This window comes from Eretmochelys imbricata, chromosome 22 (genome assembly GCF_965152235.1).
Source record: "Eretmochelys imbricata isolate rEreImb1 chromosome 22, rEreImb1.hap1, whole genome shotgun sequence".
Taxonomy (NCBI): Eukaryota; Metazoa; Chordata; order Testudines; family Cheloniidae; genus Eretmochelys; species Eretmochelys imbricata.
Genome location: NC_135593.1, coordinates 3,383,651 through 3,405,557, shown reverse-complemented (window position 1 = coordinate 3,405,557; position 21,907 = coordinate 3,383,651). Strand labels below are relative to the sequence as shown.

The window sequence follows — 21,907 nt, the reverse complement described above, 5'->3', positions numbered from 1 at the left end:
TGAGAACAGGTGTTTACATGGCACTATTGTAGCCGGCATCTCAAGATATTTACATGCCAGATGCACAAAAGATTCATCTGTCCCTTCATGCTTCAACCACCATTCCAGAGGTCATGCGTCCATGCCGATGATGTGTTCTGCTCGATAGCGATCCATAGCAGTGCAGACCAACGCACGTTCACTTTCATCATCTGAGTCAGAGGACACCAGCAGAAGGTTGATTTTATTTTTTGGTGGTTTGAGTTCTGTAGTTTCCGCATCAGAGTGTTGCTCTTTTAAGACTTCTGAAAGCATGCTCCACACCTCATCCCTCTCCGATTTTTGGAAGACACTTCAAATTCTTAAACCTTGGGTCGAGCGCTGTAGCTATCTTTAGAAATCTCACATTGGTACCGTCTTTGCGTTTTGTCAAATCTGCAGTGAAAGTGTTCTTAAAATGAACAACGTGTTCTGGGTCATCATCCGACACGGCTAGAACATGAAATATACTGCAGAGTGCAGGTAAAACAGAGCAGAGGACCTACAATCACATTCTTTTTTAATGAGCATCATCAGCATGGAAGCATGTCCTCTGGAATGGTGGCCGAAGCATGAAGGGGTATACGAATGTTTAGCATGTCTGGCACGTAAATATCTTCCAATGCCAGCTACAAAAGTGCCATGTGAATGCCTGTTCTCACTTTCGAGTGACACTGTAAATAAGAAGAGGGCAGCATTATCTCCTGTAAATGTAAACAAACTTGTTTGTCTTAGCGACTGGCTGAACAAGAAGTAGGACTGAGTGGACTTGTAGGCTCTGAAGCTTTACATTGTTTTATTTTTGAGTACAGTTATGTAACAAAAAAAATCTACATTTGTAAGCTGCACTTTCACGATAAAGAGATTGCACTATGGTACTTGCATGAGGTGAATTGAAAAATACTGTTTTACAATGCAAATATTTGTAATAAAAATAATTATATAAAGTGAGCCCTGTGCACTGTGTATTCTGTGTTGTAATTGAAATCAGTATATTTGAAAATGTAGAAAATCATCCAAAATATTTAATAAATGCCAATTGGTATTTAATTGTACAACAGTGCGATTAAAACTGCGATGAATTATTTTTTTTTGTTAATTGTGTGAGTTAACTGCAATTAATCAACAGCCCTATAAATAATATATGGATTGATTATTCTCACAGCAAAATGACTGACCAAGTATTATTATTTTATCAACTACAATTGGCTAATAACACAGTAAAAGCCTCCTGATTGGTTAATAGTTTAGGCTGGTTAATAATCCAGTCACCCAGTGTTTCAATAACATGTGCTGCAAAGAGCCGCAGGAGACACATTAAAGAGCCCCTCATGGCTCCCAAGCCACAGTCCGAGTGTCCCTGGTCTATGTGCTCTAGCCCCAATGCCTTTGACTCAGAAATGGGCTCTGTGCAGAAATGCCCATGCTGCACTGACGCTCCTGCTCCTGGCAGGCCTAATCTTCTGGGCACCAGGCTGCAGGTGGCCAATTATGGCCCATGTTCATGCTGTTTCCAGTGGTGCTGGGTGCTCCTGGTTTGGTGGGTGCCCAGCTGAGCTCTGGGCCAGATGGTGGCCCCAGGACATGGTGATTTTGTTTTGCTCTGTAAAAGCCGTGTTGCCGACTGATTACAAGCCCTCTGGCCAATGCTCTGGTCATATGGACGCTCGCTGTAACACATGGCTACAGTCTGGGGCTGGTGTCTGGTGGACTGAAGCCCCTGGGTTCATCCAGCACCTCAAGCCAGGCCTCTGCCTCTCCACCAACCAGCTTGTGCCTCACTCTCAGGTGGGGAGTGCAGAACAACTGGCCTTGTGGTGTGACCAGGGCCTCTTGCTGAGAACCGCCTGCCCCCCACCCCCTCCGGGTTACACCAGAGGCTGAGAGTTTGAGCTCCTTATTGTGCAGGAATATCACCGACTGGCTCAGACTCAGCATCGAGGAGCGGGAGGAAAGATCAGTGGAGCAGCAGCCAGCCACCTGAATTCAGGCCAGTCTGCAGGCTGCGTGGATGCAGGGTGGCCCCCCTGTGCCGTGGCTGCTCTGAGCGCTCCAGCCAGTTGATAGGTTCCCTCTCGTTCCGCGCCTGTGACGGAACATCCCGTGCTGTTCTCAGCCCCACCTGAGCTCACCTCCAGGCCGTGCAGCAAGGACTGACAGGTGTGGGATACGCAGACTTCGCTCTGAGCAATGCACGCTGGGAGTTAGCATTTGCAGAGTTATAAACTGTTCTGAAAACAGCTGGCTCACAAAAATGTTCCCAGAGCTAGTTACCGTGTTTGTAACGTTCTGGGTTCCAGAGGGGTGCCAAGAGTAGGCCAGTAAGTCTAGCCATGATGTGGAGACAGGCCGAGAGGACAAGACTACAGAGCTCAGCTGGGCAAACTTTTTCAGGAAAATAGATTATTCACTGAAAAACGCCATTTCACAACAAATCTGATGTGAATTCACCGACTCGTTCTGGCCAAAAATCTTATTTGGGGGGCTAGAGTCACAAGGGGACTTTGGGACTGTTCACAAAGTGGTAGTGGAGGAGACTCGCACTTGACAACGTTTAGCCCCGTGGTTAGGGCACTCATCTAGCATGTGGGAGACCCAGGTCCAAGTCCCCTCTTGACCTGCTGTGGAGCAGGGAGTTGAACGTGGGTCCAGCCCCCAGGCGAGCACTCTAACGGCTGGGTTCTGGGGCTCTCACACGGGCCCGTTGAAGCTGTTCCACTTTGGATAAATAACTAAAGAGCCAGTTGGGCAGCTCACCTCCCAGATGAGTGCCCTAAACACCAGACCATAAAGTCATTTATTCTCTCACTCTCTCTGGCCCAGTGACTAGTTCCTGCACGGTAGAACAGCACCAAGAGGAGAGATTGAGGGAGCCCCACCTTAGAGCAGTCATTCTCCTAATGGTCAGGAAGCTCCCCGCAGTGCTTGGAAACCCACATTCAAAGCCCTGCTCCGCAGAAGGGAAACCTGAATGCTGGTCTCCCACATCCCAAATGCCCTAAGACTAGAGATAGCAGTGGGGGCTTTCCAGCTGGTTTGTGATTCTAGTCCTTTAAAAATTGCCAGAAACAAAATGGTTTGTGTCAAATGAAAAGTTTCCTTGGCTCCAAAGCAGACTTTGCCAATTCACCAAAAACTTCAGAAGTTTTTGGATATGGTTTGGATAGAACCACTTTTTTAAAAAAATATTTTTTGGACCTGCCAGTGAACTGAAAAATCAGTGATTTGCCCAGCTCTGCTACAGAGGTTATGGGTCTACTCATCTGCTTGTCTCAGCGATCACTAACTGGGAGTCCGCTGGGAAGCACCAAGGGCCTGATTTTCATTTGTACCTATGGCAAATATCGATCTCAGCTGAGGATGGGCTGCTCAGCTCCTTTGCACGTGTGAAACCTACGATTATAAAATTTGGGCACCACGTTTAGGCACAAATTCTCAAGAATTACCACAAATGTAACAGAGCATGAACTTTTCTCCTAGCCACTCCCCCCTGCAAGGGGGGACTTTCACTGTTGCCAACTCTCTCAATTTTATCTTGATAATTGATGATAATTTATTGTGATAATTGGTGCACGTCTTTGCAATAACCACAGTCTTGTAGCAGGTAAGCCTGATACCAGTTGGAATGAAAAACAATATCCGTGAAGGAGTAATTCCATTTGGTGCTGCTGCTTTGCAGCTAATTCTTAGTTGAGCAAAAGCTCTGCCCCCTGGCATTTCCTGCAGCTGTGCTGGCTTCCAGACATCTTGGTCTTCCAAGCCTCTGGGTGCAGTCAGTGCTGCCAAGAGGAGGACTTTGACTCTAAGGCACACCTCTGTCTGCCGAGGCATCCGCACTGAACATTCAGGTAGAATGGCCACCCTCTTCAAACTTGCTTGTTGGAATGTGAGGACAATGTGCTCTGATATGCTAAATGGTCTGGAGGAGGCCAGTGACCCTAGGAAGTCTGCCATCGATGTAGGCCATCTCTCTGAAACCAGACTAACTACAGGCTCTCTGTACCAGAGGCATTATACTTTCTTCTGGCACAGAAAAAGCAAACAAGACCACCATGAACATGGGGTGGGTTTTGCAGTCAAAAATGCAGTAGTATCCCTGGTTGAATGTCCCATTGCAACACCAGAATGAATTGTACCACTAAGAATATCTGCCCCAGGAGGCTTTGCCAACATCATTAGTAGATCTGCTCCATCACTCTCCAGCTTTGAAGAGAAGCACTTGTTCTATCAGCAGCTTGACAGTGCCATCAGCAAGCCACCACTGGGCAAGCAACTCTGTCTAGTGAGAGACTTCAACACCAGAGTCAGCTCAGGTCACAAGATGTAGGTGCTATGCACTGGCCACCATGGAGGGGGGGAAATGAACAACAATGGGCAAAGGCCGGAGCTCTGCACCCCCGAGGACTGTGCATGACCGATACCTACTTCCAAGGCAGTCTCTTGCTGGACGGTCTTGTGGAGACACCCCAGATGTAGATGTTGGCACTGACTGAATTTAATTGTCACCTGCAGAAAACATCTACAGGATGTTCTCCAGACTCACGGTTTTCACAGTATGTGGCAAAATATGGCTTTCACTATGGAAATTCCATCATACCCAGCAAAACTGTTGCCCATGTATTAACATCAACAACACAAAAGACCAAGAAAGATGTCTCCAATTTACTGCAAATCTCCTGTAAGCTATGTCACCAGTTGCACTTCTCCTGAATGCTGATGCAGCATAAATACACTCAGAATGAACACACACATAGCTGCAATGGTAGCTTTTGGTAAAAAGACTGTAGAAGATAAAGGCTGCTTTGACGCATATTCTGAAGAAATGCTTCCAGTTATTGAATCAAAGTACACAGCATATCTGCACCATGGCGGGAACTCCTCTCCTGAGAGACGGGCTAACCGCAAAGTGGCCAAAGAACAATGCAACTAGCAGCAAGGCAATGTGCTAAATCATACTGGCTCGATCTGTGTGAGAAGACACCTCTTAGATCTCCATTCTCAATGGATGCTTGTACGTATGATGCAATCAAGAAAGCAATAGGTCCGTCAGCCAAAAAGGCTGCCTCATTCAAATCTCTTAATGGAAACATCATCATTGACGGGAGCAAACAGATGCAGTGATGGGTTGAACACTATCACGAAATCGATTCATGTGAAACCACAGTCTCTGAAGCAGCACTAAATGCAACCCCCAAGCTTCAGCCCATCCAACAGCTTGATACAGAACAGTTTAAAAATAAGCTAGTGCAGCTACTCACCCTCCTAGCAGCAGGAAAGGCAGCAGAAAGAGATGGAATTCCAGCTGAAGGACTGAAACAAGGGCAGGTTGTGCTGAAACATCCACACAATGTCTTGCTTGGCTGCTGGAGGGAAGGAGGAGCACCACAAGACATGAAGGACGCCGACATCATAACATTGTATAAAGCAAAAGGAGATCGCAGTAATTGCCACCACTACTGAGGAATTTGTCTCCTCGCTGTTGCTGGCAAGGCATTTGCATAGGTCATTCTCAACACGTAAGTTCTGGCTGAACAAACATATCCACAGAGTCAGTGCAGCTTCCATGCTGGTAGATCTACTATCAACATGGTCTTCACACTAAGGCAAGAATAACATCAAGAACAAGGAAAACCTCTCTACTTTGCCTTCCTAGATCTTACAATGGTGTTGACCTGGTCAGAAGAACAAGCCTTTTTCAGCTGCCAGAGAGAACTGGTTGCCCCCCAGTCCTCCTCAGTCAGATTCAATTCTTCCATGATGGCATGAAGGCTACACTCTAGTATTAAGGTGATCAATCTGAGAGATCAGAAATGTCCTGTAATTTCGAACAGGGATGTGTTTTGGCACAACACTCTTTGGTCTATTCTGTCTGCTACTTTGTCATGCTTTCTCCTCTCCATACAAGATCAAATGGAAAAAACTCTTCAATATTGCACACCTAAGAGCAAACAACAAAGTCCAACACCTGCTGATAAGAGAATTTATTTTTGCCAACAATGCAGGACTCATCACACAAAGTGAGGAGGTGCTTCTACAACTTTGTAATAGCTTTTTGCTAGCTTGTGATACATTTGGACTAACCATCAGTCTAAAGAAGACAATGAATATGGGGTGTTGATTGCACCAGAAGTTTCAACAGCTAACACCGCACTAAAAGTCGTGCCACAAGGTTCTGCTATCTAGGATCAACTCTATCAGATAACTTATCTCTAGATGAAGAGTTTAAATCTCACATCAGGAAGGCAGGTCCTACCTATATTTGGCCAACTGACTAAGTGTGTGGGGGATAACAGGAAACTAACACTGAACACCCAGGTATGGGTTTGCCAGATGTGTGTTTCAAGCATGCTGCTTTATGGTGGCGAGACCTGGACCTCCAACAACAGGCATAAAGAAGACTAAACACCGTGCACAGCCATTGTCCATACTGTGCTCTAAATATTAAGTGGGAAAGCAGAGTTCCTGACTCCAAAGTAAAGCAAAATTGCCAAATCCAATCACTAATCTCAAATACAGACATCTCCGTTGCCTTGGTCTTCTGCATCAGACGGATGATGGACCCATTCCAAAGCATCTCCTGTATGGAGAACTTGTGGATGCTGCAAGGCTACTGGGCCGGCTTAGCTTGATGTTCAAGGACATTTGCAAGAGGGACTTGGAAATGTTCAAGATCTACACTGCAAGCTGGGAAGATACAGCTAATAACAGGCTGCCCTGCAGCACTGCACTGTGCCAGGGAGTCAAATAGGCTGAAGAGAGGTGTTTGAGAGAGGGGAAAGCAAAGAGAGCAAAGAGGAAAGCATAGCAGGCCTCAAGGAGAACAGTTGCCACTGTTTTGATATTCTTCTTAAAGCCCTAGCTCCTGGAGTCAAGTGATGGCATGAGAATCTCAGCCTTCATGTTTAAATGAGTAAGTTTCTAGCTCACTCAAGGTTACTTTCTAAGGCCACAGAAAAGAGCCCAATATGTATTTTTTTTTTAAATCTCATGATTGTTTGAGCCCAGCTCATGATTTCTGAATGTTTGAGGTTGGCAATACTGCATTTTTAACATCGTGAGTGGAGGAGATTCCTCTCCTGGTGGGTGAGATGCCAGATGAGCAGCACAGAGGTCGGTGCAAGGTTATAGCATCACCTGAAAGGCTCATCTGATCTAGTGAAAAAGTTTTTCCTAATATCCAATCTAAACCTCCCACACTGCAACTTGAGACCATTACTCCTTGTTCTGTCATCAGCTACCACTGAGAACAGTCTAGATCCATCCTCTTTGGAACCCTCTTTCAGGTAGTTGAAAGCAGCTATCAAATCCCCCTCATTCTTCTCTTCCGCAGACTAAACAATCCCAGTTCCCTCATCCTCTCCTCGTAAGTCATGTGTTCCAGTCCCCTAATCATTTTTGTTGCCCTCCGCTGGACTCTTTCCAATTTTTCCACATCCTTCTTGTAGTGCGGGGCCCAAAACTGGACACAGTACTCCAGATGAGGCCTCACCAACGTTGAATAGAGGGGAACGATCACGTCCCTCGATCTGCTGGCAATGCCCCTACTCATACATCCCAAAATGCCATTGGCCTTCTTGGCAACAAGGGCACACTGTTGACTCATATCCAGCTTCTCGTCCACTGTCACCCCTAGGTCCTTTTCCGCAGAACTGCTGCCTAGCCATTCGGTCCCTAGTCTGTAGCGGTGCATTGGATTCTTCCGTCCTAAGTGCAGGACTCTGCACTTGTCCTTGTTGAACCTCACCAGATTTCTTTTGGCCAAATCCTCTAATTTGTCTAAGGCCCTCTGTATCCTATCCCTCCCCTCCAGGTTATCTACCTCTCCTCCCAGTTTAGTGTCATCTGCAAACTTGCTGAGGGTGCAATCCACACCATCCTCCAGATCATTTATGAAGACATTGAACAAAACTGGCCCCAGGACCGACCCTTGGGGCACTCCACTTGATACCTGCTGCCAACTAGACATGGAGCCATTGATCACTCCCCGTTGAGCCTGACAATCTAGCCAACTTTCTATCCACCTTATAGTCCATTCATCCAGCCCATACTTCTTTAACTTGCTGGCAAGAATACTGTCGGAGACCGTGTCAAAAGCTTTGCTAAAGTCAAGGAACAACACGTCCACTGCTTTCCTTTCATCCACAGAACCAGTTATCTCGTCATAGAAGGCAATTAGATTAGTCAGGCACGACTTGCCCTTGGTGAATCCATGCTGACTGTTCCTGATCACTTTCCTCTCCTCCAAGTGCTTCAGAATTGATTCCTTGAGGACCTGCTCCATGATTTTTCCAGGGACTGAGGTGAGGCTGATGGCCTGTAGTTCCCAGGATCCTCCTTCTTCCCTTTTTTAAAGATGGGCACTACATTAGCCTTTTTCCAGTCGTCCGGGACTTCCCCGGATCGCCATGAGTTTTCAAAGATAATGGCCAATGGCTCTGCAATCACATCCGCCAACTCCTTTAGCATTCTCGGATGCAATGCATCCGGCCCCATGGACTTGTGCTCGTCCAGCTTTTCTAAATAGTCCCGAACCACTTCTTTCTCCACAGAGGGCTGGTCACCTCCTCCCCATTTTGTGATGCCCAGCGCAGCAGTCTGGGAGCTGACCTTGCTCGTGAAGACAGAGGCAAAGAAAGCATTGAGTACATTAGCTTTTTCCACATCCTCTGTCATTAGGTTGCCTCCCTCATTCAGTAAGGGGCCCACACTTTCCTTGACTTTCTTCTTGTTGCCAACATACCTGAAGAAATCCTTCTTGATACTCTTAACATCTCTTGCTAGCTGCAACTCCAGGTGGGATTTGGCCTTCCTGATTACACTCTTGCATCCCTGAGCAATATTTTTATACTCCTCCCTGGTCATTTGTCCAATCTTCCACGTCTTTTAAGCTTCTTTTTTGTGGTGAAGATCAGCAAGGATTTCACTGTTAAGCCAAGCTGGTCGCCTGCCATATTTACTTATTCTTTCTACACATCGGAATGGTTTGTCCCTGTAACCTCAATAAGGATTCTTTAAAATACAGCCAGTTCTCCTGGTTCCTCCAGCCCTGGCTATAAAGAGCAGCATTTCATTGGCTAGGATACTTCTGCATGAGCATCAGACCCAGAAAACCCTGGCACCCTCACATCCACCTGCAAACATTCTGCATAGGTCCAGTATTAAACCCCATTTATAACTGGAGCCTGTAATTACAAATGTGGGATAGGCTCTGGCCCCACCGCCAGGCTGACACAAGGCACTGTTGGCCTGGCAGGACAGAACTGTGGCACTTTGTTATGCAGGGTCCAGAGGGCATGACACAGGCAAGGGTGTCAGGGCCATGGAACTCTGCAGGCCCTTCGTCCACAGATAGGACCAGGCAGGAGCCCCCCTCTTTGAACACTGCATTTCTTTGGCACAGGTATAATCAGGCTTTGTATCCCAGCTACAGGGACAGAAAAGAAAGGAGTTGTGACAAACGAAGAAAGGCATCTAATTTAACTCTATTTGCCCTGCAGCTCTGAGGACAAGTTCAGCATGTCAGTGACTTTTCCCCACTTCAGAGAGTTTAAAGGCTAAAGAGGACACAGATTCCTGCCTTCTCACCGTCACTCATTTCCAGCATGGAACCAACATTTCACTCTTTGGGACCAGCTGGGTTGTTAATGTGACAGGAGAGACCTTAGCAGACTGGCTGATGTTTGGGTTTTGCATCACGGACTGGGGTGGGAATTGCACGCATTTTAGTGCTCTATTAACTTAGGGAGAAGTTTGAGTTCAGTAGCAGTACAGTGCGGGCAGTGCCCAGCAATGCAGCCTAGCCCTTTGTCTGAACGCAGTGGGAAGTGAGGGGGAGGGACAGCTCAGTGGTTTGAGCATTGGCCTGCTAAACCCAGGGTTGCGAGCTCAATCCTTGAGGGGGCCATTTACAGATCGCGGGGCAAAAATTGGGGATTGGCCCTGCTTTGAGCAGAGGGCTGGATTAGATGACCTCCTGAGGTCCCTTCCAACCCTGAGATTCTATGAAGCGTGCCCCGTCAGGGATACAACATTTCCCAGAAGATAGAGCCTGCAGGGCGCCTGACAGACAGTGCAAACAAAGCCCTGGATGTTTGTGAGGCTCAGATACAACAGTGATGGGTGCCATGGAACTGCCTCATCAGTGCCAGGTTTGAATGGTGGCAGCAGGTGAGACAGGGCCGCACACTGAATGTCTCTGTCCCTTTCCATGCATCTCCAACCCCCTGTCCCCAGTCTGGCCTTGTCCCATGCATTCAGACTTCCCTGCGGCCCCTGGCCCCCAGTGCTGCTGGGCATCGCAGGGAAGCAGCAAGCACAGGACAGAGAGTCTACCTGCTCTCAATTCCTGTGCCCGATGCCACACTGAGCCCCACGGACCAGGAGGAGCAATTGCAGGAAGAGCCCGGCTCAGCCTCGCAGCCCTGAGCTGGAGCTCGCTCTGTGATGGACTGTTCTGAGATTTCACTACTTGTCTTAACAGATGCCTGGTGAGCATGTGCAAATGGTGATTTTCAGATGCTAAATCTGGGTATTATTATATGGGGGCAGCAAATGCCATTTCCCTGACCCAAAGGCTGCCGCCCTGCCAAATTTCAAGTCCCTGCTCCAAAGCACCGTCACACTAGGGCTTCTCAAAGAAATCACGTGTAGGAATTTTTTAACATGGACTAAACAACCAGTGCTAACTACTGGGGAGTTTATAGGCTAACTTCAGCTGCAGAATGTATTATCCCAAGAGAAGATCACAGAAAGTATTTGTAAGCGTTAGTACTGAGACAGTATCATTCACTTCTCATGCACTGGGAGAGGGTAAGGATCTCTACAACACTTGTGCCTTGCACTGCGGCTGCCCAGAGGGAAGGGTGAAGTGGCCATACAGTGGTCGCTTGGCACCTTCTTTCTGCCACAGGAAGGCGCTGTGTGGAGGGCAGTGGCGAGAGTGGTCTGCGCTAGGACTAAGGAATGGACCACAGGATCTCTCCAGGCAGTCAGTGTGCAGGGGCTGCAGTTCAGAGACTGGCCCAGTGGCCTCAGAAGGCTGCACTGCCATGCCATGCTCTAGCTGCAGATGGCAGGTGGATTTCACCTACACTTGACCCACAGAGAATCGGAGAGTGGCTATTTCAGATACAGTGAGAAGGCAAAAGCCTTCTAAAAGATCGGCCACCCCAGAGGGGGAACCTGGCCCCACACACCGTGGGCTCTGCACATGCAGATAATTACTGCTTTTATGCAACCCTGAGAAAACACAAGTAGTTATATCATTTGGTATCAGCAACTACCAATTACTCAGTCACTTCCTGTAACAATTAACTAATCTTAGTAATACAGAGCAATCACCAGTAAAGGGCTTTTCATTGGATTTAAACGTGCCCTGCCTGAAATCACCATGTTGTGTTCCCCGTGTGTGCCAGGCTGGAGAGTTTCTGCAGCACGTGGAATGGACAATGTCACCACACGAACTGTATGCCTTCCCCCACATGTCCGCGCCGTCGGAATACTTACTATACACCGTCAGCTTTATCGGGACGCTGCGCCCGCTACTAATGGGGTTTTCTACCAGACAGCTGTAAATGTCATCATCAGACATGAGGACTCTTGTGATGGTGAGCATCTTCTGATCGTGGGAGAGCAGCAGCCGTGAGTCGTTGCTGAGGGGCTTGCCGTCCTTCAGCCAGGTGTAGGTAGGCTTTGTACCATTCTCGTGGGAGCAGTTCAGGGTGAAATACTCACTGAGCTCCAGCACGGTGGATGATGCAAGGACAACGTGAGGCTTTGAAATTGGAACTAGAAGAAAAAGAAAATAAAAACATTTCTAATGAGCACTATGAAAGAGACGGCACCTCCCCGCAGTGTTTCAACCCCTGCCCCTGCTCCAATATCTTTCCCCATTCCTGGCCTGAGGAGAAACTTGTGTAGCAGAGTCCTGCTCATTGATTGCACTTGGCCATTTTCGGGTTCTTTGGGGTTTTCTTTCAGACTCAGTGAACGCTCTGACTTTGCTGCAGGCAGTGCCAGATGCTAGGGAGGCAGAATGTGGCAGCCCTGACGATAAAACCAACCCCCCGACAATCAACCGTACTGCAACAAAGCCACGAAAGAGTCAGGGGGTCTGGCCACGGAGGAGCACTGAAGAAGAGTGAATCCCCTTGTCCTCCAGGCTCAAATCACTGGGACTCAGCAAACTCTGACTGCAAAGCGCTGCTGAGTTTTCTAGCAGTCCTCCCATGTCATTATTTGTTTGCACCCAGAGACCACAAAGGAGAGTGGAGCCATATTGTGCTGGGAGGTGAACATACACTCACTGGAAGAGACAGCTCCTGCCCCAAAGAGTTTACCCTCTAACAGACAAAGGGACGGTCATTCTCTCCCCATTTTACAGATGGGACCTGAACCCAGAGAGATTAAGGGACTTGCCCAAGGTCACACCGGGAGTCTATGACAGAGCTGGGACAGAGCACAGTGCTCCGGGGTCCCAGCCCAGCACCTAAACCACAAGGATGTCCTTCCTCTCCGTAGGGGTTAGCAGGCGTGTTTGTGAGTCTCTCCCATAAACCCTCGCCTCCATCTCACTCCGCCTTGAAGCTGTTTGGCCGTGGCCCTCTGTCCCCAGCTGCTGCCGGGATTCCATTCACGGTGTACTGGTAATGGCAAAAGCCCCTTGACCTGTTAATCAGCCGGCTGAAATCCCAGCTCCTCGTACTCAGGGAGAGGTTTCCCCTCCCACACTTGGTGCTGGGAGGCAGTGACATTAACCAAACACTGGTCTGTGGCAGCCACAGAGGCCCCATGCCACGGCCCACCCTCCCTCAATCACCCTGTCTGACATGATGGGTGACAGGGACAGGAGCTAAGGAAGCTCTCACTAGAGGAGGGTGCTGCCAATCCAGAGCGAGAGCGCTGTCCTACCCAAGTGGCTGGCAGGGCTGGCAGGAGGAGGCACCAGCTTAGGGGAGAGCACATCTGGGTGTTGCTGGTGGAGACAGCAGGCCCAAATACAGCCTGAAGCCAGGGCAGGGGGTTGACTCAGGGAGCAAGCCGGGCACATGGCCGCAGCCAGGCTGGGAGAGGGGCCCCATGGAGGCCTGCCCGGCACAGCCATGACGAGGCCAGATGCCTGGCAATGCAGCAGGGACCGCGATTCACACTGCAAGTCCCTGCAGCAGGAGGTGCCTAGCTTGGGGCTAACAGACCAGAGCTGGGGCTGTTTGAGCTCTAAATCAGGTTTGAGAGCGTCCCTCCGTAGCACAGGGTTTTACATTTAAAAATGACTACAAACCTGTGTGCAGCCAGTAATACAGGCAAGGACTGTGTCTTCCATTGTGTTTGTACAGCCCCTAGCACAGTGGGGCCTGATTGGGACCTATGGACACTACCACAATCCACAGGTTAAGTAACAATAGAGCTCCACAAACTGAGTGATTGCACAAATAAGCGTACGTCACTTGTTCTTAATGTGGATCAGCTCATATGGGGATCTTGCTAGCAGCTACAGCTGATCAAAATGAATGTCCATTCTGCAGGAAACTTGGACATTTCAAAATCTGTTTTCATTCCAAATTGGACTGAAAAATGTTTTCCAAATTTCCGGCAAAACAGAATTTCTGCACATTTCCAGTTTCAGAAAAATTGCATTTCAGAATTGTGAAATGTTGCTTAGACTGTTAATGGTTTGTTCATGTTTATATTTTTATTATTTTTACATTATTTCATAACGTCTCTGGTCGGAGAGCGTAACGATTCACGTCCAAGTGGCAGACTATTCCATTCATTACAGCTCAAACGGGAGACACTACAATCGAGAAAAAAGATAAGATGGTTCAATCTGTACCAAGTGGCAGCTGCCTGCAAGAATCTTAGACTACATAAAATAAAAAGAACTGGATATCTCAACTGTTATGCCATAGTACGGCCTGTGAGGAGTAGTAGGAATTCATATTATGCACTGCTGCTACGGAAACGAGGAAAACCTATAAAATAAAATTGAAAACAAAAGTTTGGAAGTCCCTGAGATTAAAATGTTTGAAAATGGGAAAGAATATGGCAGACGACATGTTTTCTGCGGGGTTTTGTCAAAATTTACACATTTGACACAAACAGTATTTGGCAAACCAGCACGACCAGCAACATGCCTATTAATTGTCACAGGTCAGAGCAACTGCACCTACATTCCCCCCTCTAGGGCCCACCAAGCGCACCCACCCTCGGGCTTCCAGCTCCCCAGGCATCACATCTCTTGGGCAGAGCCCTGTGTTTCTCTTCCTCCTGACAGGCATATTTCCAGGCTGCACAGTCCCCTGCCTATATTGTGAGTTCCCCAGCAAGCCAAACTGTCTAAGCAGGCCTGCTTTGCCTTCTCCTCAAACAGTAAAGGAGTACTTGTGGCACCTTAGAGACTAACCAATTTATTTGAGCATGAGCTTTCGTGAGCTACAGCTCACTTCATCAGATACATACCGTGGAAACTGCAGCAGACTTTATAATTGCCACGGTTAAGTTAACACAGGGCTCTTTCTAAGCATAGTTATTCTTAAAGTGAAAGCATTATAGAGAAAACATGTTACAAACAGTACAAAAACCTACAAATAAACTTACCAGAGATCACCCCTCAAGGGCTCAGACAGGTAAACAGTCCTTCAAACAAAATTTTTGTGTGGCTACAAGCTCAAAACTCCTTTTTCTCAGAACAAGAACAAATGCAAAGCTTAGTCCCTCCTTTATACAGTTTGGGGTTTGATATGGGAATAGCTAAGTCCTAGACAATGGGTTTCTCCTCAGGGTGTAGTTTCCAAAGGACGGGGTTTTGCAGAACCGGAAGAGTTACATTTGCGTACGCCTCCCCCTAGAGATTTTTTGGGGAACCCACTGAATTTTAAAACCTCACCTTGTTTCAAATAGTCCTTTGAAGCTCCCAACACTTTTCAGTGTTTACATTAGTCAGGTCTCCTCCCTGGAGACGTCACACACAATCCCACAATAATATGTGGACATTTGCATTTTCCAGACAATGACCTCCTAAGATACTTCAACTTAAGTCAGTAAGGTTTGTCCACGATATTGCAGGACATTGCCATAGCTGTCATGCTAATTACAAGACTTCTCTTGGACTGGATATAGGAAACTAAACCTTCCTGGAGGCTCCTGTGAATGATCAGTACTGAGAATAGAGATAGCACTCCGTATATCCTTTTGAAACCACCAGCTTTTCATAGTCTGATCAGGTGCGATCCTGGCCCCGCTGAAGTCAATGGGAGTTCTGAGGTCATTGGGGCCAGGATTTCACCCATATGACCGGATGGAGGACAATGGGACTCAGCAGGAAGCTTTGCACTTGGTAGCGTTTGCAGTGAGGTAATGTTATTCTGACTCCTAGTTGCCTAGCTGTCACCATCTTCAAGAAATAAGGTCATGCTTTTCGGTGCTCTGGAGTTGCTAGGTCCTTTGTCTCTGGCGTTTCTGAAGTAGTAAATAAACTAGAAATCTAATCAAATGTTGAATAATAGAGCTCCGCAGCCTGAAGGCAAACAGCACATTCGAGCACTGTTGCACAGAGCTGTCTGTGCATTTGTGTTTTGTAGAGGGCTGGGAATATCACCAAACAAACAATGAATTCTAACAAGGGTTGCTTAGCAAATGAGAATGATGAATAATGAAAAGCACTTTGCGTTTTTAGTGTAACACGTGCTAAGGGCAGGAAGCTTGTCCTGCTGCAAAGCCAAACAGTTACTCCATAAGAACATATGAAAGGCCAGACTGGGCCAGACCAAAGGTCCATCTAGCCCAATATCCTGTCTTCCGACAGTGGCTGATGCCTGGTGCCCCAGAGGGAATGAACAGAACAGGGAATCATCAAATGATCTGTCACCCATTGCCAGCTTCTGGCAAACAAAGGCTAGGGACACCATCCCTGCCCATCCTGGCTAATAGTCACTGATGGACCTACCCTCCATGAGCTTATCTAGTTCTTTTTTAAACCCTGTTATAGTCTTGGCCTTCACAACATCCTCTGGCAATGAGTTCCACAGGTTGACTGTGTGCTGTGTGAAGAAACACACCTCTACCCCGATATAACGCTGTCCTCGGAAGCCAAAAAATCTTCCCGTGTTATAGGTGAAACCGCGTTATATCGAACTTCTTTTGGCCTCGAGCATTTCCGTTATTAATAGTCAGCAAATCATTTTTGTCAGAACTAACACGGTGTATGCAGTAAATAAATCTGTTCTACAATGGTTAAATTGTATCTCCTTTCTTTAATTACAACAATTATTTTGTAAAATTTGCCCACGCCTAATACAGGGTTTGATATGGGAATAGCTAAGTCCTAGACAATGGGTTTCCCCTCAGGGTGTAGTTTCCAAAGGACGAGGTTTTGCAGAACCGGAGGAGTTACATTTGTGTACGCCTCCCCCTAGAGATTTCTTGGGGAACCCACTGAATTTTAAAACTTCACCTTGTTTCAAATAGTCCTTTGAAGCTCCCAACACTTTTCAGTGTTTACATTAGTCAGGTCTCCTCCCTGGAGACGTCCCTGATTTTTTACATCAGGGTTCAAAATTGTATGGAGGGCCAGGTAGGTAAGGCTGTGCCTCCCCAAACAGCCTGACCCCACCCCCTATCCGACCCCCACCTACTTCCCGCCCCCTGACCTACCCCTCAGAACCCCCGACCCATCCAACCCCCCCCACTCCTGTCCCCTGACTACCCCCTCCAGAGATCTCCCCATCCCTAATCACCCCCAGGACCCCACCCCCTACTCAACTCCCCTGCTCCCTGTCCCGTGACTGCCCCGACCCCTATCCACACCCCCGCCCCCTGACAGGCACCCCGGGACTCCCACACCCTATCTAATGCCCCCATTCCCTGTCCCCTGACCGCCCCGCCCCCAGAACCTCTGAACCATCCAACCCGCCCTGCTCCCTGTCCCCTGTCCGCCCCCCGAGACCCTCTGCCCCTTATCGAACCCCTCGGCTCCGGCCCAGCACCCTTAAAACGCTTCTCAGAGCAGCATGTCTGACACGCTGACGTGCTGATCCCAAGAGCGCTGCTTTACCGCGTTGTATGTGAACCCGTGTTATATCAGGTCGCGTTATATCGGGGTAGAGGTGTACTTCCTTTTGTTTGTTTTAAACCTGCTGCCTATTCATTTCATTTGGTGACCCCTAGTTCTTGTGTTATGAGGAGTAAATAACACTTCCTTATTCACTTTCTCCACACCAGTCATGATTTTGTAGACCTCTATCATATCCCCACACAGTGGACTCTTTTCCAAGCTGAAAAGTCCCAGTCCTATTAATCTCTCCTCATACTGAAGCTGTTCCATATCCCAATCATTTTTGTTACCTTTTTCTGAACCTTTTCCAATTCCAACATATCTTTTTTTAGATGGGGAGACCACATCTGGACGCAGTATTCAAGATGTGGGCGTACCGGGGATTTATATGGAGGCAACAGGATATTTTCTGTCTTATTATTGATCCCTTTCTTAATGATTCCCAACATTCTGTTCGCTTTTTTGACTGACGCTGCACATTGAGTGGCTGTTTTCAGAGAGCTATCCACAATGACTCCAAGATCTCTTTCTTGAGCGGTAACAGCTAATTTAGACCCCATCATTTTACATGTATAGTTGGGATTATGTTTTCCAATGTGCATTACTTTGCAGTTATCAACATTGAATTTCATCTGCCATTTTGTTGCCCACTAACCCAGTTTTGTGAGATCCTTTTGTAGCTCTTCACAGTCTGCCTGGGAGTTAACTATCTTGAGTAGTTTTGTATCATCTGCAAATTTTGCCACCTCACTGTTTACCCTTTTTTCCAGATCATTTATGAATATATTGAATAGGACTGGCTCAGTACAGACCCCTGCGGGACATCACTATTTACCTCTCTCCATTCTGAAAAACTGACCATTTATTCATACCCTTTGTTTCCTATCTTTTAACCAGTTACCAATCCATGAGAGGACCTCTTATCCCATGACAGCTTACTTTGCTTAAGGGTTTTGGTCAGGGACCTTGTCAAAGGCTTTCTGAAAATCTAAGTATACTATATCCGCATGCTTGTTGACCCCCTCAAAGAATTCTAGTAGATTGGTGTGGCATGATTTTTCTTTACAAAAACCATGTTGACTCTTCCCCAACAGATTATGTTCATCTATGTCAGGGGTCTCAAACTCCTGGCCCGTGGGTCATCTGTGGCCTGAGAACCTCCCCAGTGCGGCCCGTGGGGCTCAAGCAATTTTGGGACCAGGTCTCTCCTGGCAAACTAGAAGTGACATTTCAAAGGGACTTGGCAGCATATGGACAGGCATCAAGTCACAGGGCAATGATTCTTCTGGCGTGACTGCCCTTGGAGTACAGCATTCAGTTCTGGCCACCTTGGTACCAGAAAGACAGTGACAAGCTAGAGGGAATCCAGGGATGATCAATACTCATGATCAGAAGCCTGGCAGGTGTGAGTGAAAGATCCAAATGGGCCAAACTCACGCTTGGTGTAACTCCAATGAAATCAGGGATAGACTTGGCTTGATGTGCATAGCTTCCCTAAACAATGACTAAAAGTAGGGAGAAGGGGACATAATGGGTTGCAAGTATTTAGGACGACGTGCGAGAGCAAACCAGGAATAATGGCACTGAGCAAAAAGTATGGCATGAGTAGCACAGAGCCATTCCTGGGCAGGAGGCGTGCGAGGGCACGGAACGGCCTCCTGGGGGAAAGGCAGAAGCTCCACTGCTTGGGACTCTTGACAGGACAGAAGAATAGAAACTCTGGGAGACGACACTGCACACTCAGGGGAATTGGTTTGTACAGCACCTAGCACAATGGGCCCCGCAGTTGGCTGGCCCTTAGGCATTACCGTAATAAACATGATGGACACTAATAATAACTGAATGAATTTTTCTATCCATCACTCGTCTGACTCTCTGACATGGTGCCCAGCACGATACCTGCATTGCTTATAACACCCTCAACCCCAGCCATTCAATTACATAGGCAAGTGTGTCACTTGCTAACTATGGCGACCTTAAATGTAGAGCCCTGCGTATCCGCAGATATCTGCAGACATCCACATCCGTGGATGCAAATATCTATGAACCATTTTTGTGGATTGCAGATCGGACGCGGATACAAATTTTGTATCTGTGCAGGGCTCTACTTAAATGACCTGGGTAGGAAGGAGAATAGTGAGGTGATAAAATTTACCAATGACAAAGTTATTTAGCTTAGGCCCTGTCTACACTACACATTTAACTGGGCTTATAACCAACCAGGGGCATTGCTGGCTCTATATATCGGGTTCTGTCCATACACAAAGAGGTTAATAGAGAATGGCCAGGTTTCACCCCTCCCGTCCCTCTGCCAGAGGCTTCTGCTGGCCCTTGGGTGCCTTCCTGTGGGCACTGTGTAAGAGTGTTATGGAACTTCCTAACCAGGGGAAGATGGTTTCACCTCACAATCTGCAGTGACCTCAAAGAGGGAGATTCCAAAGGCATGGAGAGCAGTCAGGTGCCATCTCCCATTGTAAGATATATGGGACTACCTCCTATTTATGCTCTTGAACCACTCCCCCAAAGACGATAGCTGACTAGTGTGAATGACACCCTACATGAAAGCCTTGTATAGTCAACGCCCATTGTCTGCGCTTGGCCTTCAATAGCAGAAGGCTGCAAGAATTCATGTCTGTGGCAATTTCTGCCAGGAAATCCCAGGTGCCAGTTGCATCTGCAAAATTGCACAAGATAACAATGGAGTTTCAAGAAAATCCAGGTACTTGGGAGTGTTCCCATTGTGACAAACCAGGTCCCTACAGCACAGTGCGGTGGTGATAACACCGAGAGTGACATCTGTGTGGTGCAAAGAGACCTGCAGACCATGACTGTAGGCACAAGAATGTGACTGTGGGGAAATAAAAAAGGGCTATATTTCATGCATCAAGTACCTCTGAACTACTGCTGATGTCTTACTCCTTGTCTGGCTACAGTACTGAATCTTCTTCATATCTTCTATGGCCAGAAGAAATCTGGACATGGACTAAGCAACATGTATCCATGGCCATGACTTGAGAATCAATGGCACCACATCCATGTGGGTTTTGCTGGTCCTTTCAAAGCCCAAATTAATAGTGTTACATTTGCAAATGAATTGTAGCTCTGCAGTTTCTCTTTGAAGTCTGTTTTTGAAGTTTTTGTGTTGAAAGATGGCTACTTTTAAATCTGTTATAGAGTGTCCAGGGAGATTAAAGTGTTCTCCCACTGGCTTTTGATGTTACCATTCCTGATGTCTTATTTGTGTCCATTTATCCTTTTACTTAGAGACTGGTTACATGATACAGTTCTGCAGTGACCTGGAAGCCTACTTTCGCCATCTCCGACTCAAGGAATATTTTCAACACACCACTGAACAGTGTATTGACCCACAGGAATCCTCCTGCCAACACTACAAGAAGAAGAATTCTGTGTGGACTCCTCCTGATGGTTGAAATGACAGACTGGACTTCTACAGAGAGTGCTTCCACAGACGTAAACAGGCTGAAATTGTGAACAGCTTCACTTGCCCCATAACCTCAGCCGTACAGAACACAACGCCATCCACAGCCTCAGAAACAACTCTGACATCATAATCAAAGGGGCTGACAAAGGAGGTGCTGTCGTCATAATGAACAGCTCAGATTATGAACAGGAGGCTGCCAGGCAACTCTCCAACACCACTTTCTACAGGCCACTATCCTCCAGTCCCACTGAGGAGAACCAAAAGAAACTACACCATCTGCTCAAGAAACTCCCTGCCATAGCACAGGAACAAATCTACCGAGACACACCCCTAGAGCCCCAACCAGGGGTATTCTATCTGCTACCCAAGATCCATAAACCTGGAAATCTTGGACGCCCCATCATCTCAGGCACTGGCATTCTTACAACAGGATTATCTGGCTGTTTGGACTCTCTCTTCAGGCCCTACGCTACCAGCATTCCTAGCTATCTTCGAGACACCACCAACTTCATGAGGAAACTACAATGCATTGGTGATCTTCGTGAAAACACCATCCTGGCCACCATGGATGTAGAAGCTCTTTACACCAATATTCCATATGAGGATGGACTACAAGCCGTCAGGAACAGTATCCCTGATGAGGCCACGGCACCCCTGGTGGCTGAACTTTGTGACTTTGTCCTCATCCACAACCATTTCAGATTTGTGGACAACTTATACCTTCAAATCAGCGGCACTGCGATGGGTACCCGCAGGGCCCCACAGTATGCCAACATTTTTATGGCTGACTTAGAACAACGCTTCCTCAGCTCTCGTCCCCTAATGCCCTACTCTACTTGCGCTATATTGATGACATCTTCATCATCTGGACCCAAGGGAAGGAGGCCCTTGAAGAATTCCACCAAGATTTCAACAATTTCCACCCCACCATCAACCTCAGCCTGGACCAGTCCACACAAGAGAAACACTTCCTGGACACTACAGTGCAAATAAGTGATGGTCACATAAACACCACCCTATACCAGAAACCTATTGACTGCTATACTTACCTACATGCCTCCAGCTTCCATCCAGGACACATCACACGATCCATTGTCTACAGCTAAGCCCTAAGATACAACCGAATTAGCTCCAGTCCCTCAGACAAACACCTACAAGATCTTTATCAGGCATTCTTAAAACTACAATACCCACCTGGGGAAGTGAGGAAACAGATTGACAGAGCAAGACGGGTACCCAGAAGTCACCTACTACAGGACAGACCCAATGAAAATAATAACAGAACACCACTGGCCATCACATACATTCCCCAGCACATCATCAACAATCTACAACCTATCCTGGAAAATGATCCCTCACTCTCACCGACCTTGGGAGGCAGGCCAGTCCTCGCTTAC

At 47.4% G+C, this 21,907-nt stretch overlaps 1 protein-coding gene across 1 annotated transcript in view; it reads right to left on the bottom strand.

Annotated features, from left to right (window-relative positions):
• HEPACAM (hepatic and glial cell adhesion molecule) overlaps positions 1–21,907 on the bottom strand; it is an 81,607-nt gene that overhangs the window by 14,614 nt on the left and 45,086 nt on the right. Inside the window, exon 3 of the mRNA XM_077839788.1 lies at positions 11,524–11,805. Coding sequence (XP_077695914.1) covers positions 11,524–11,805 — 282 coding nt within the window. The remainder of the gene's footprint in view (positions 1–11,523; positions 11,806–21,907) is intronic.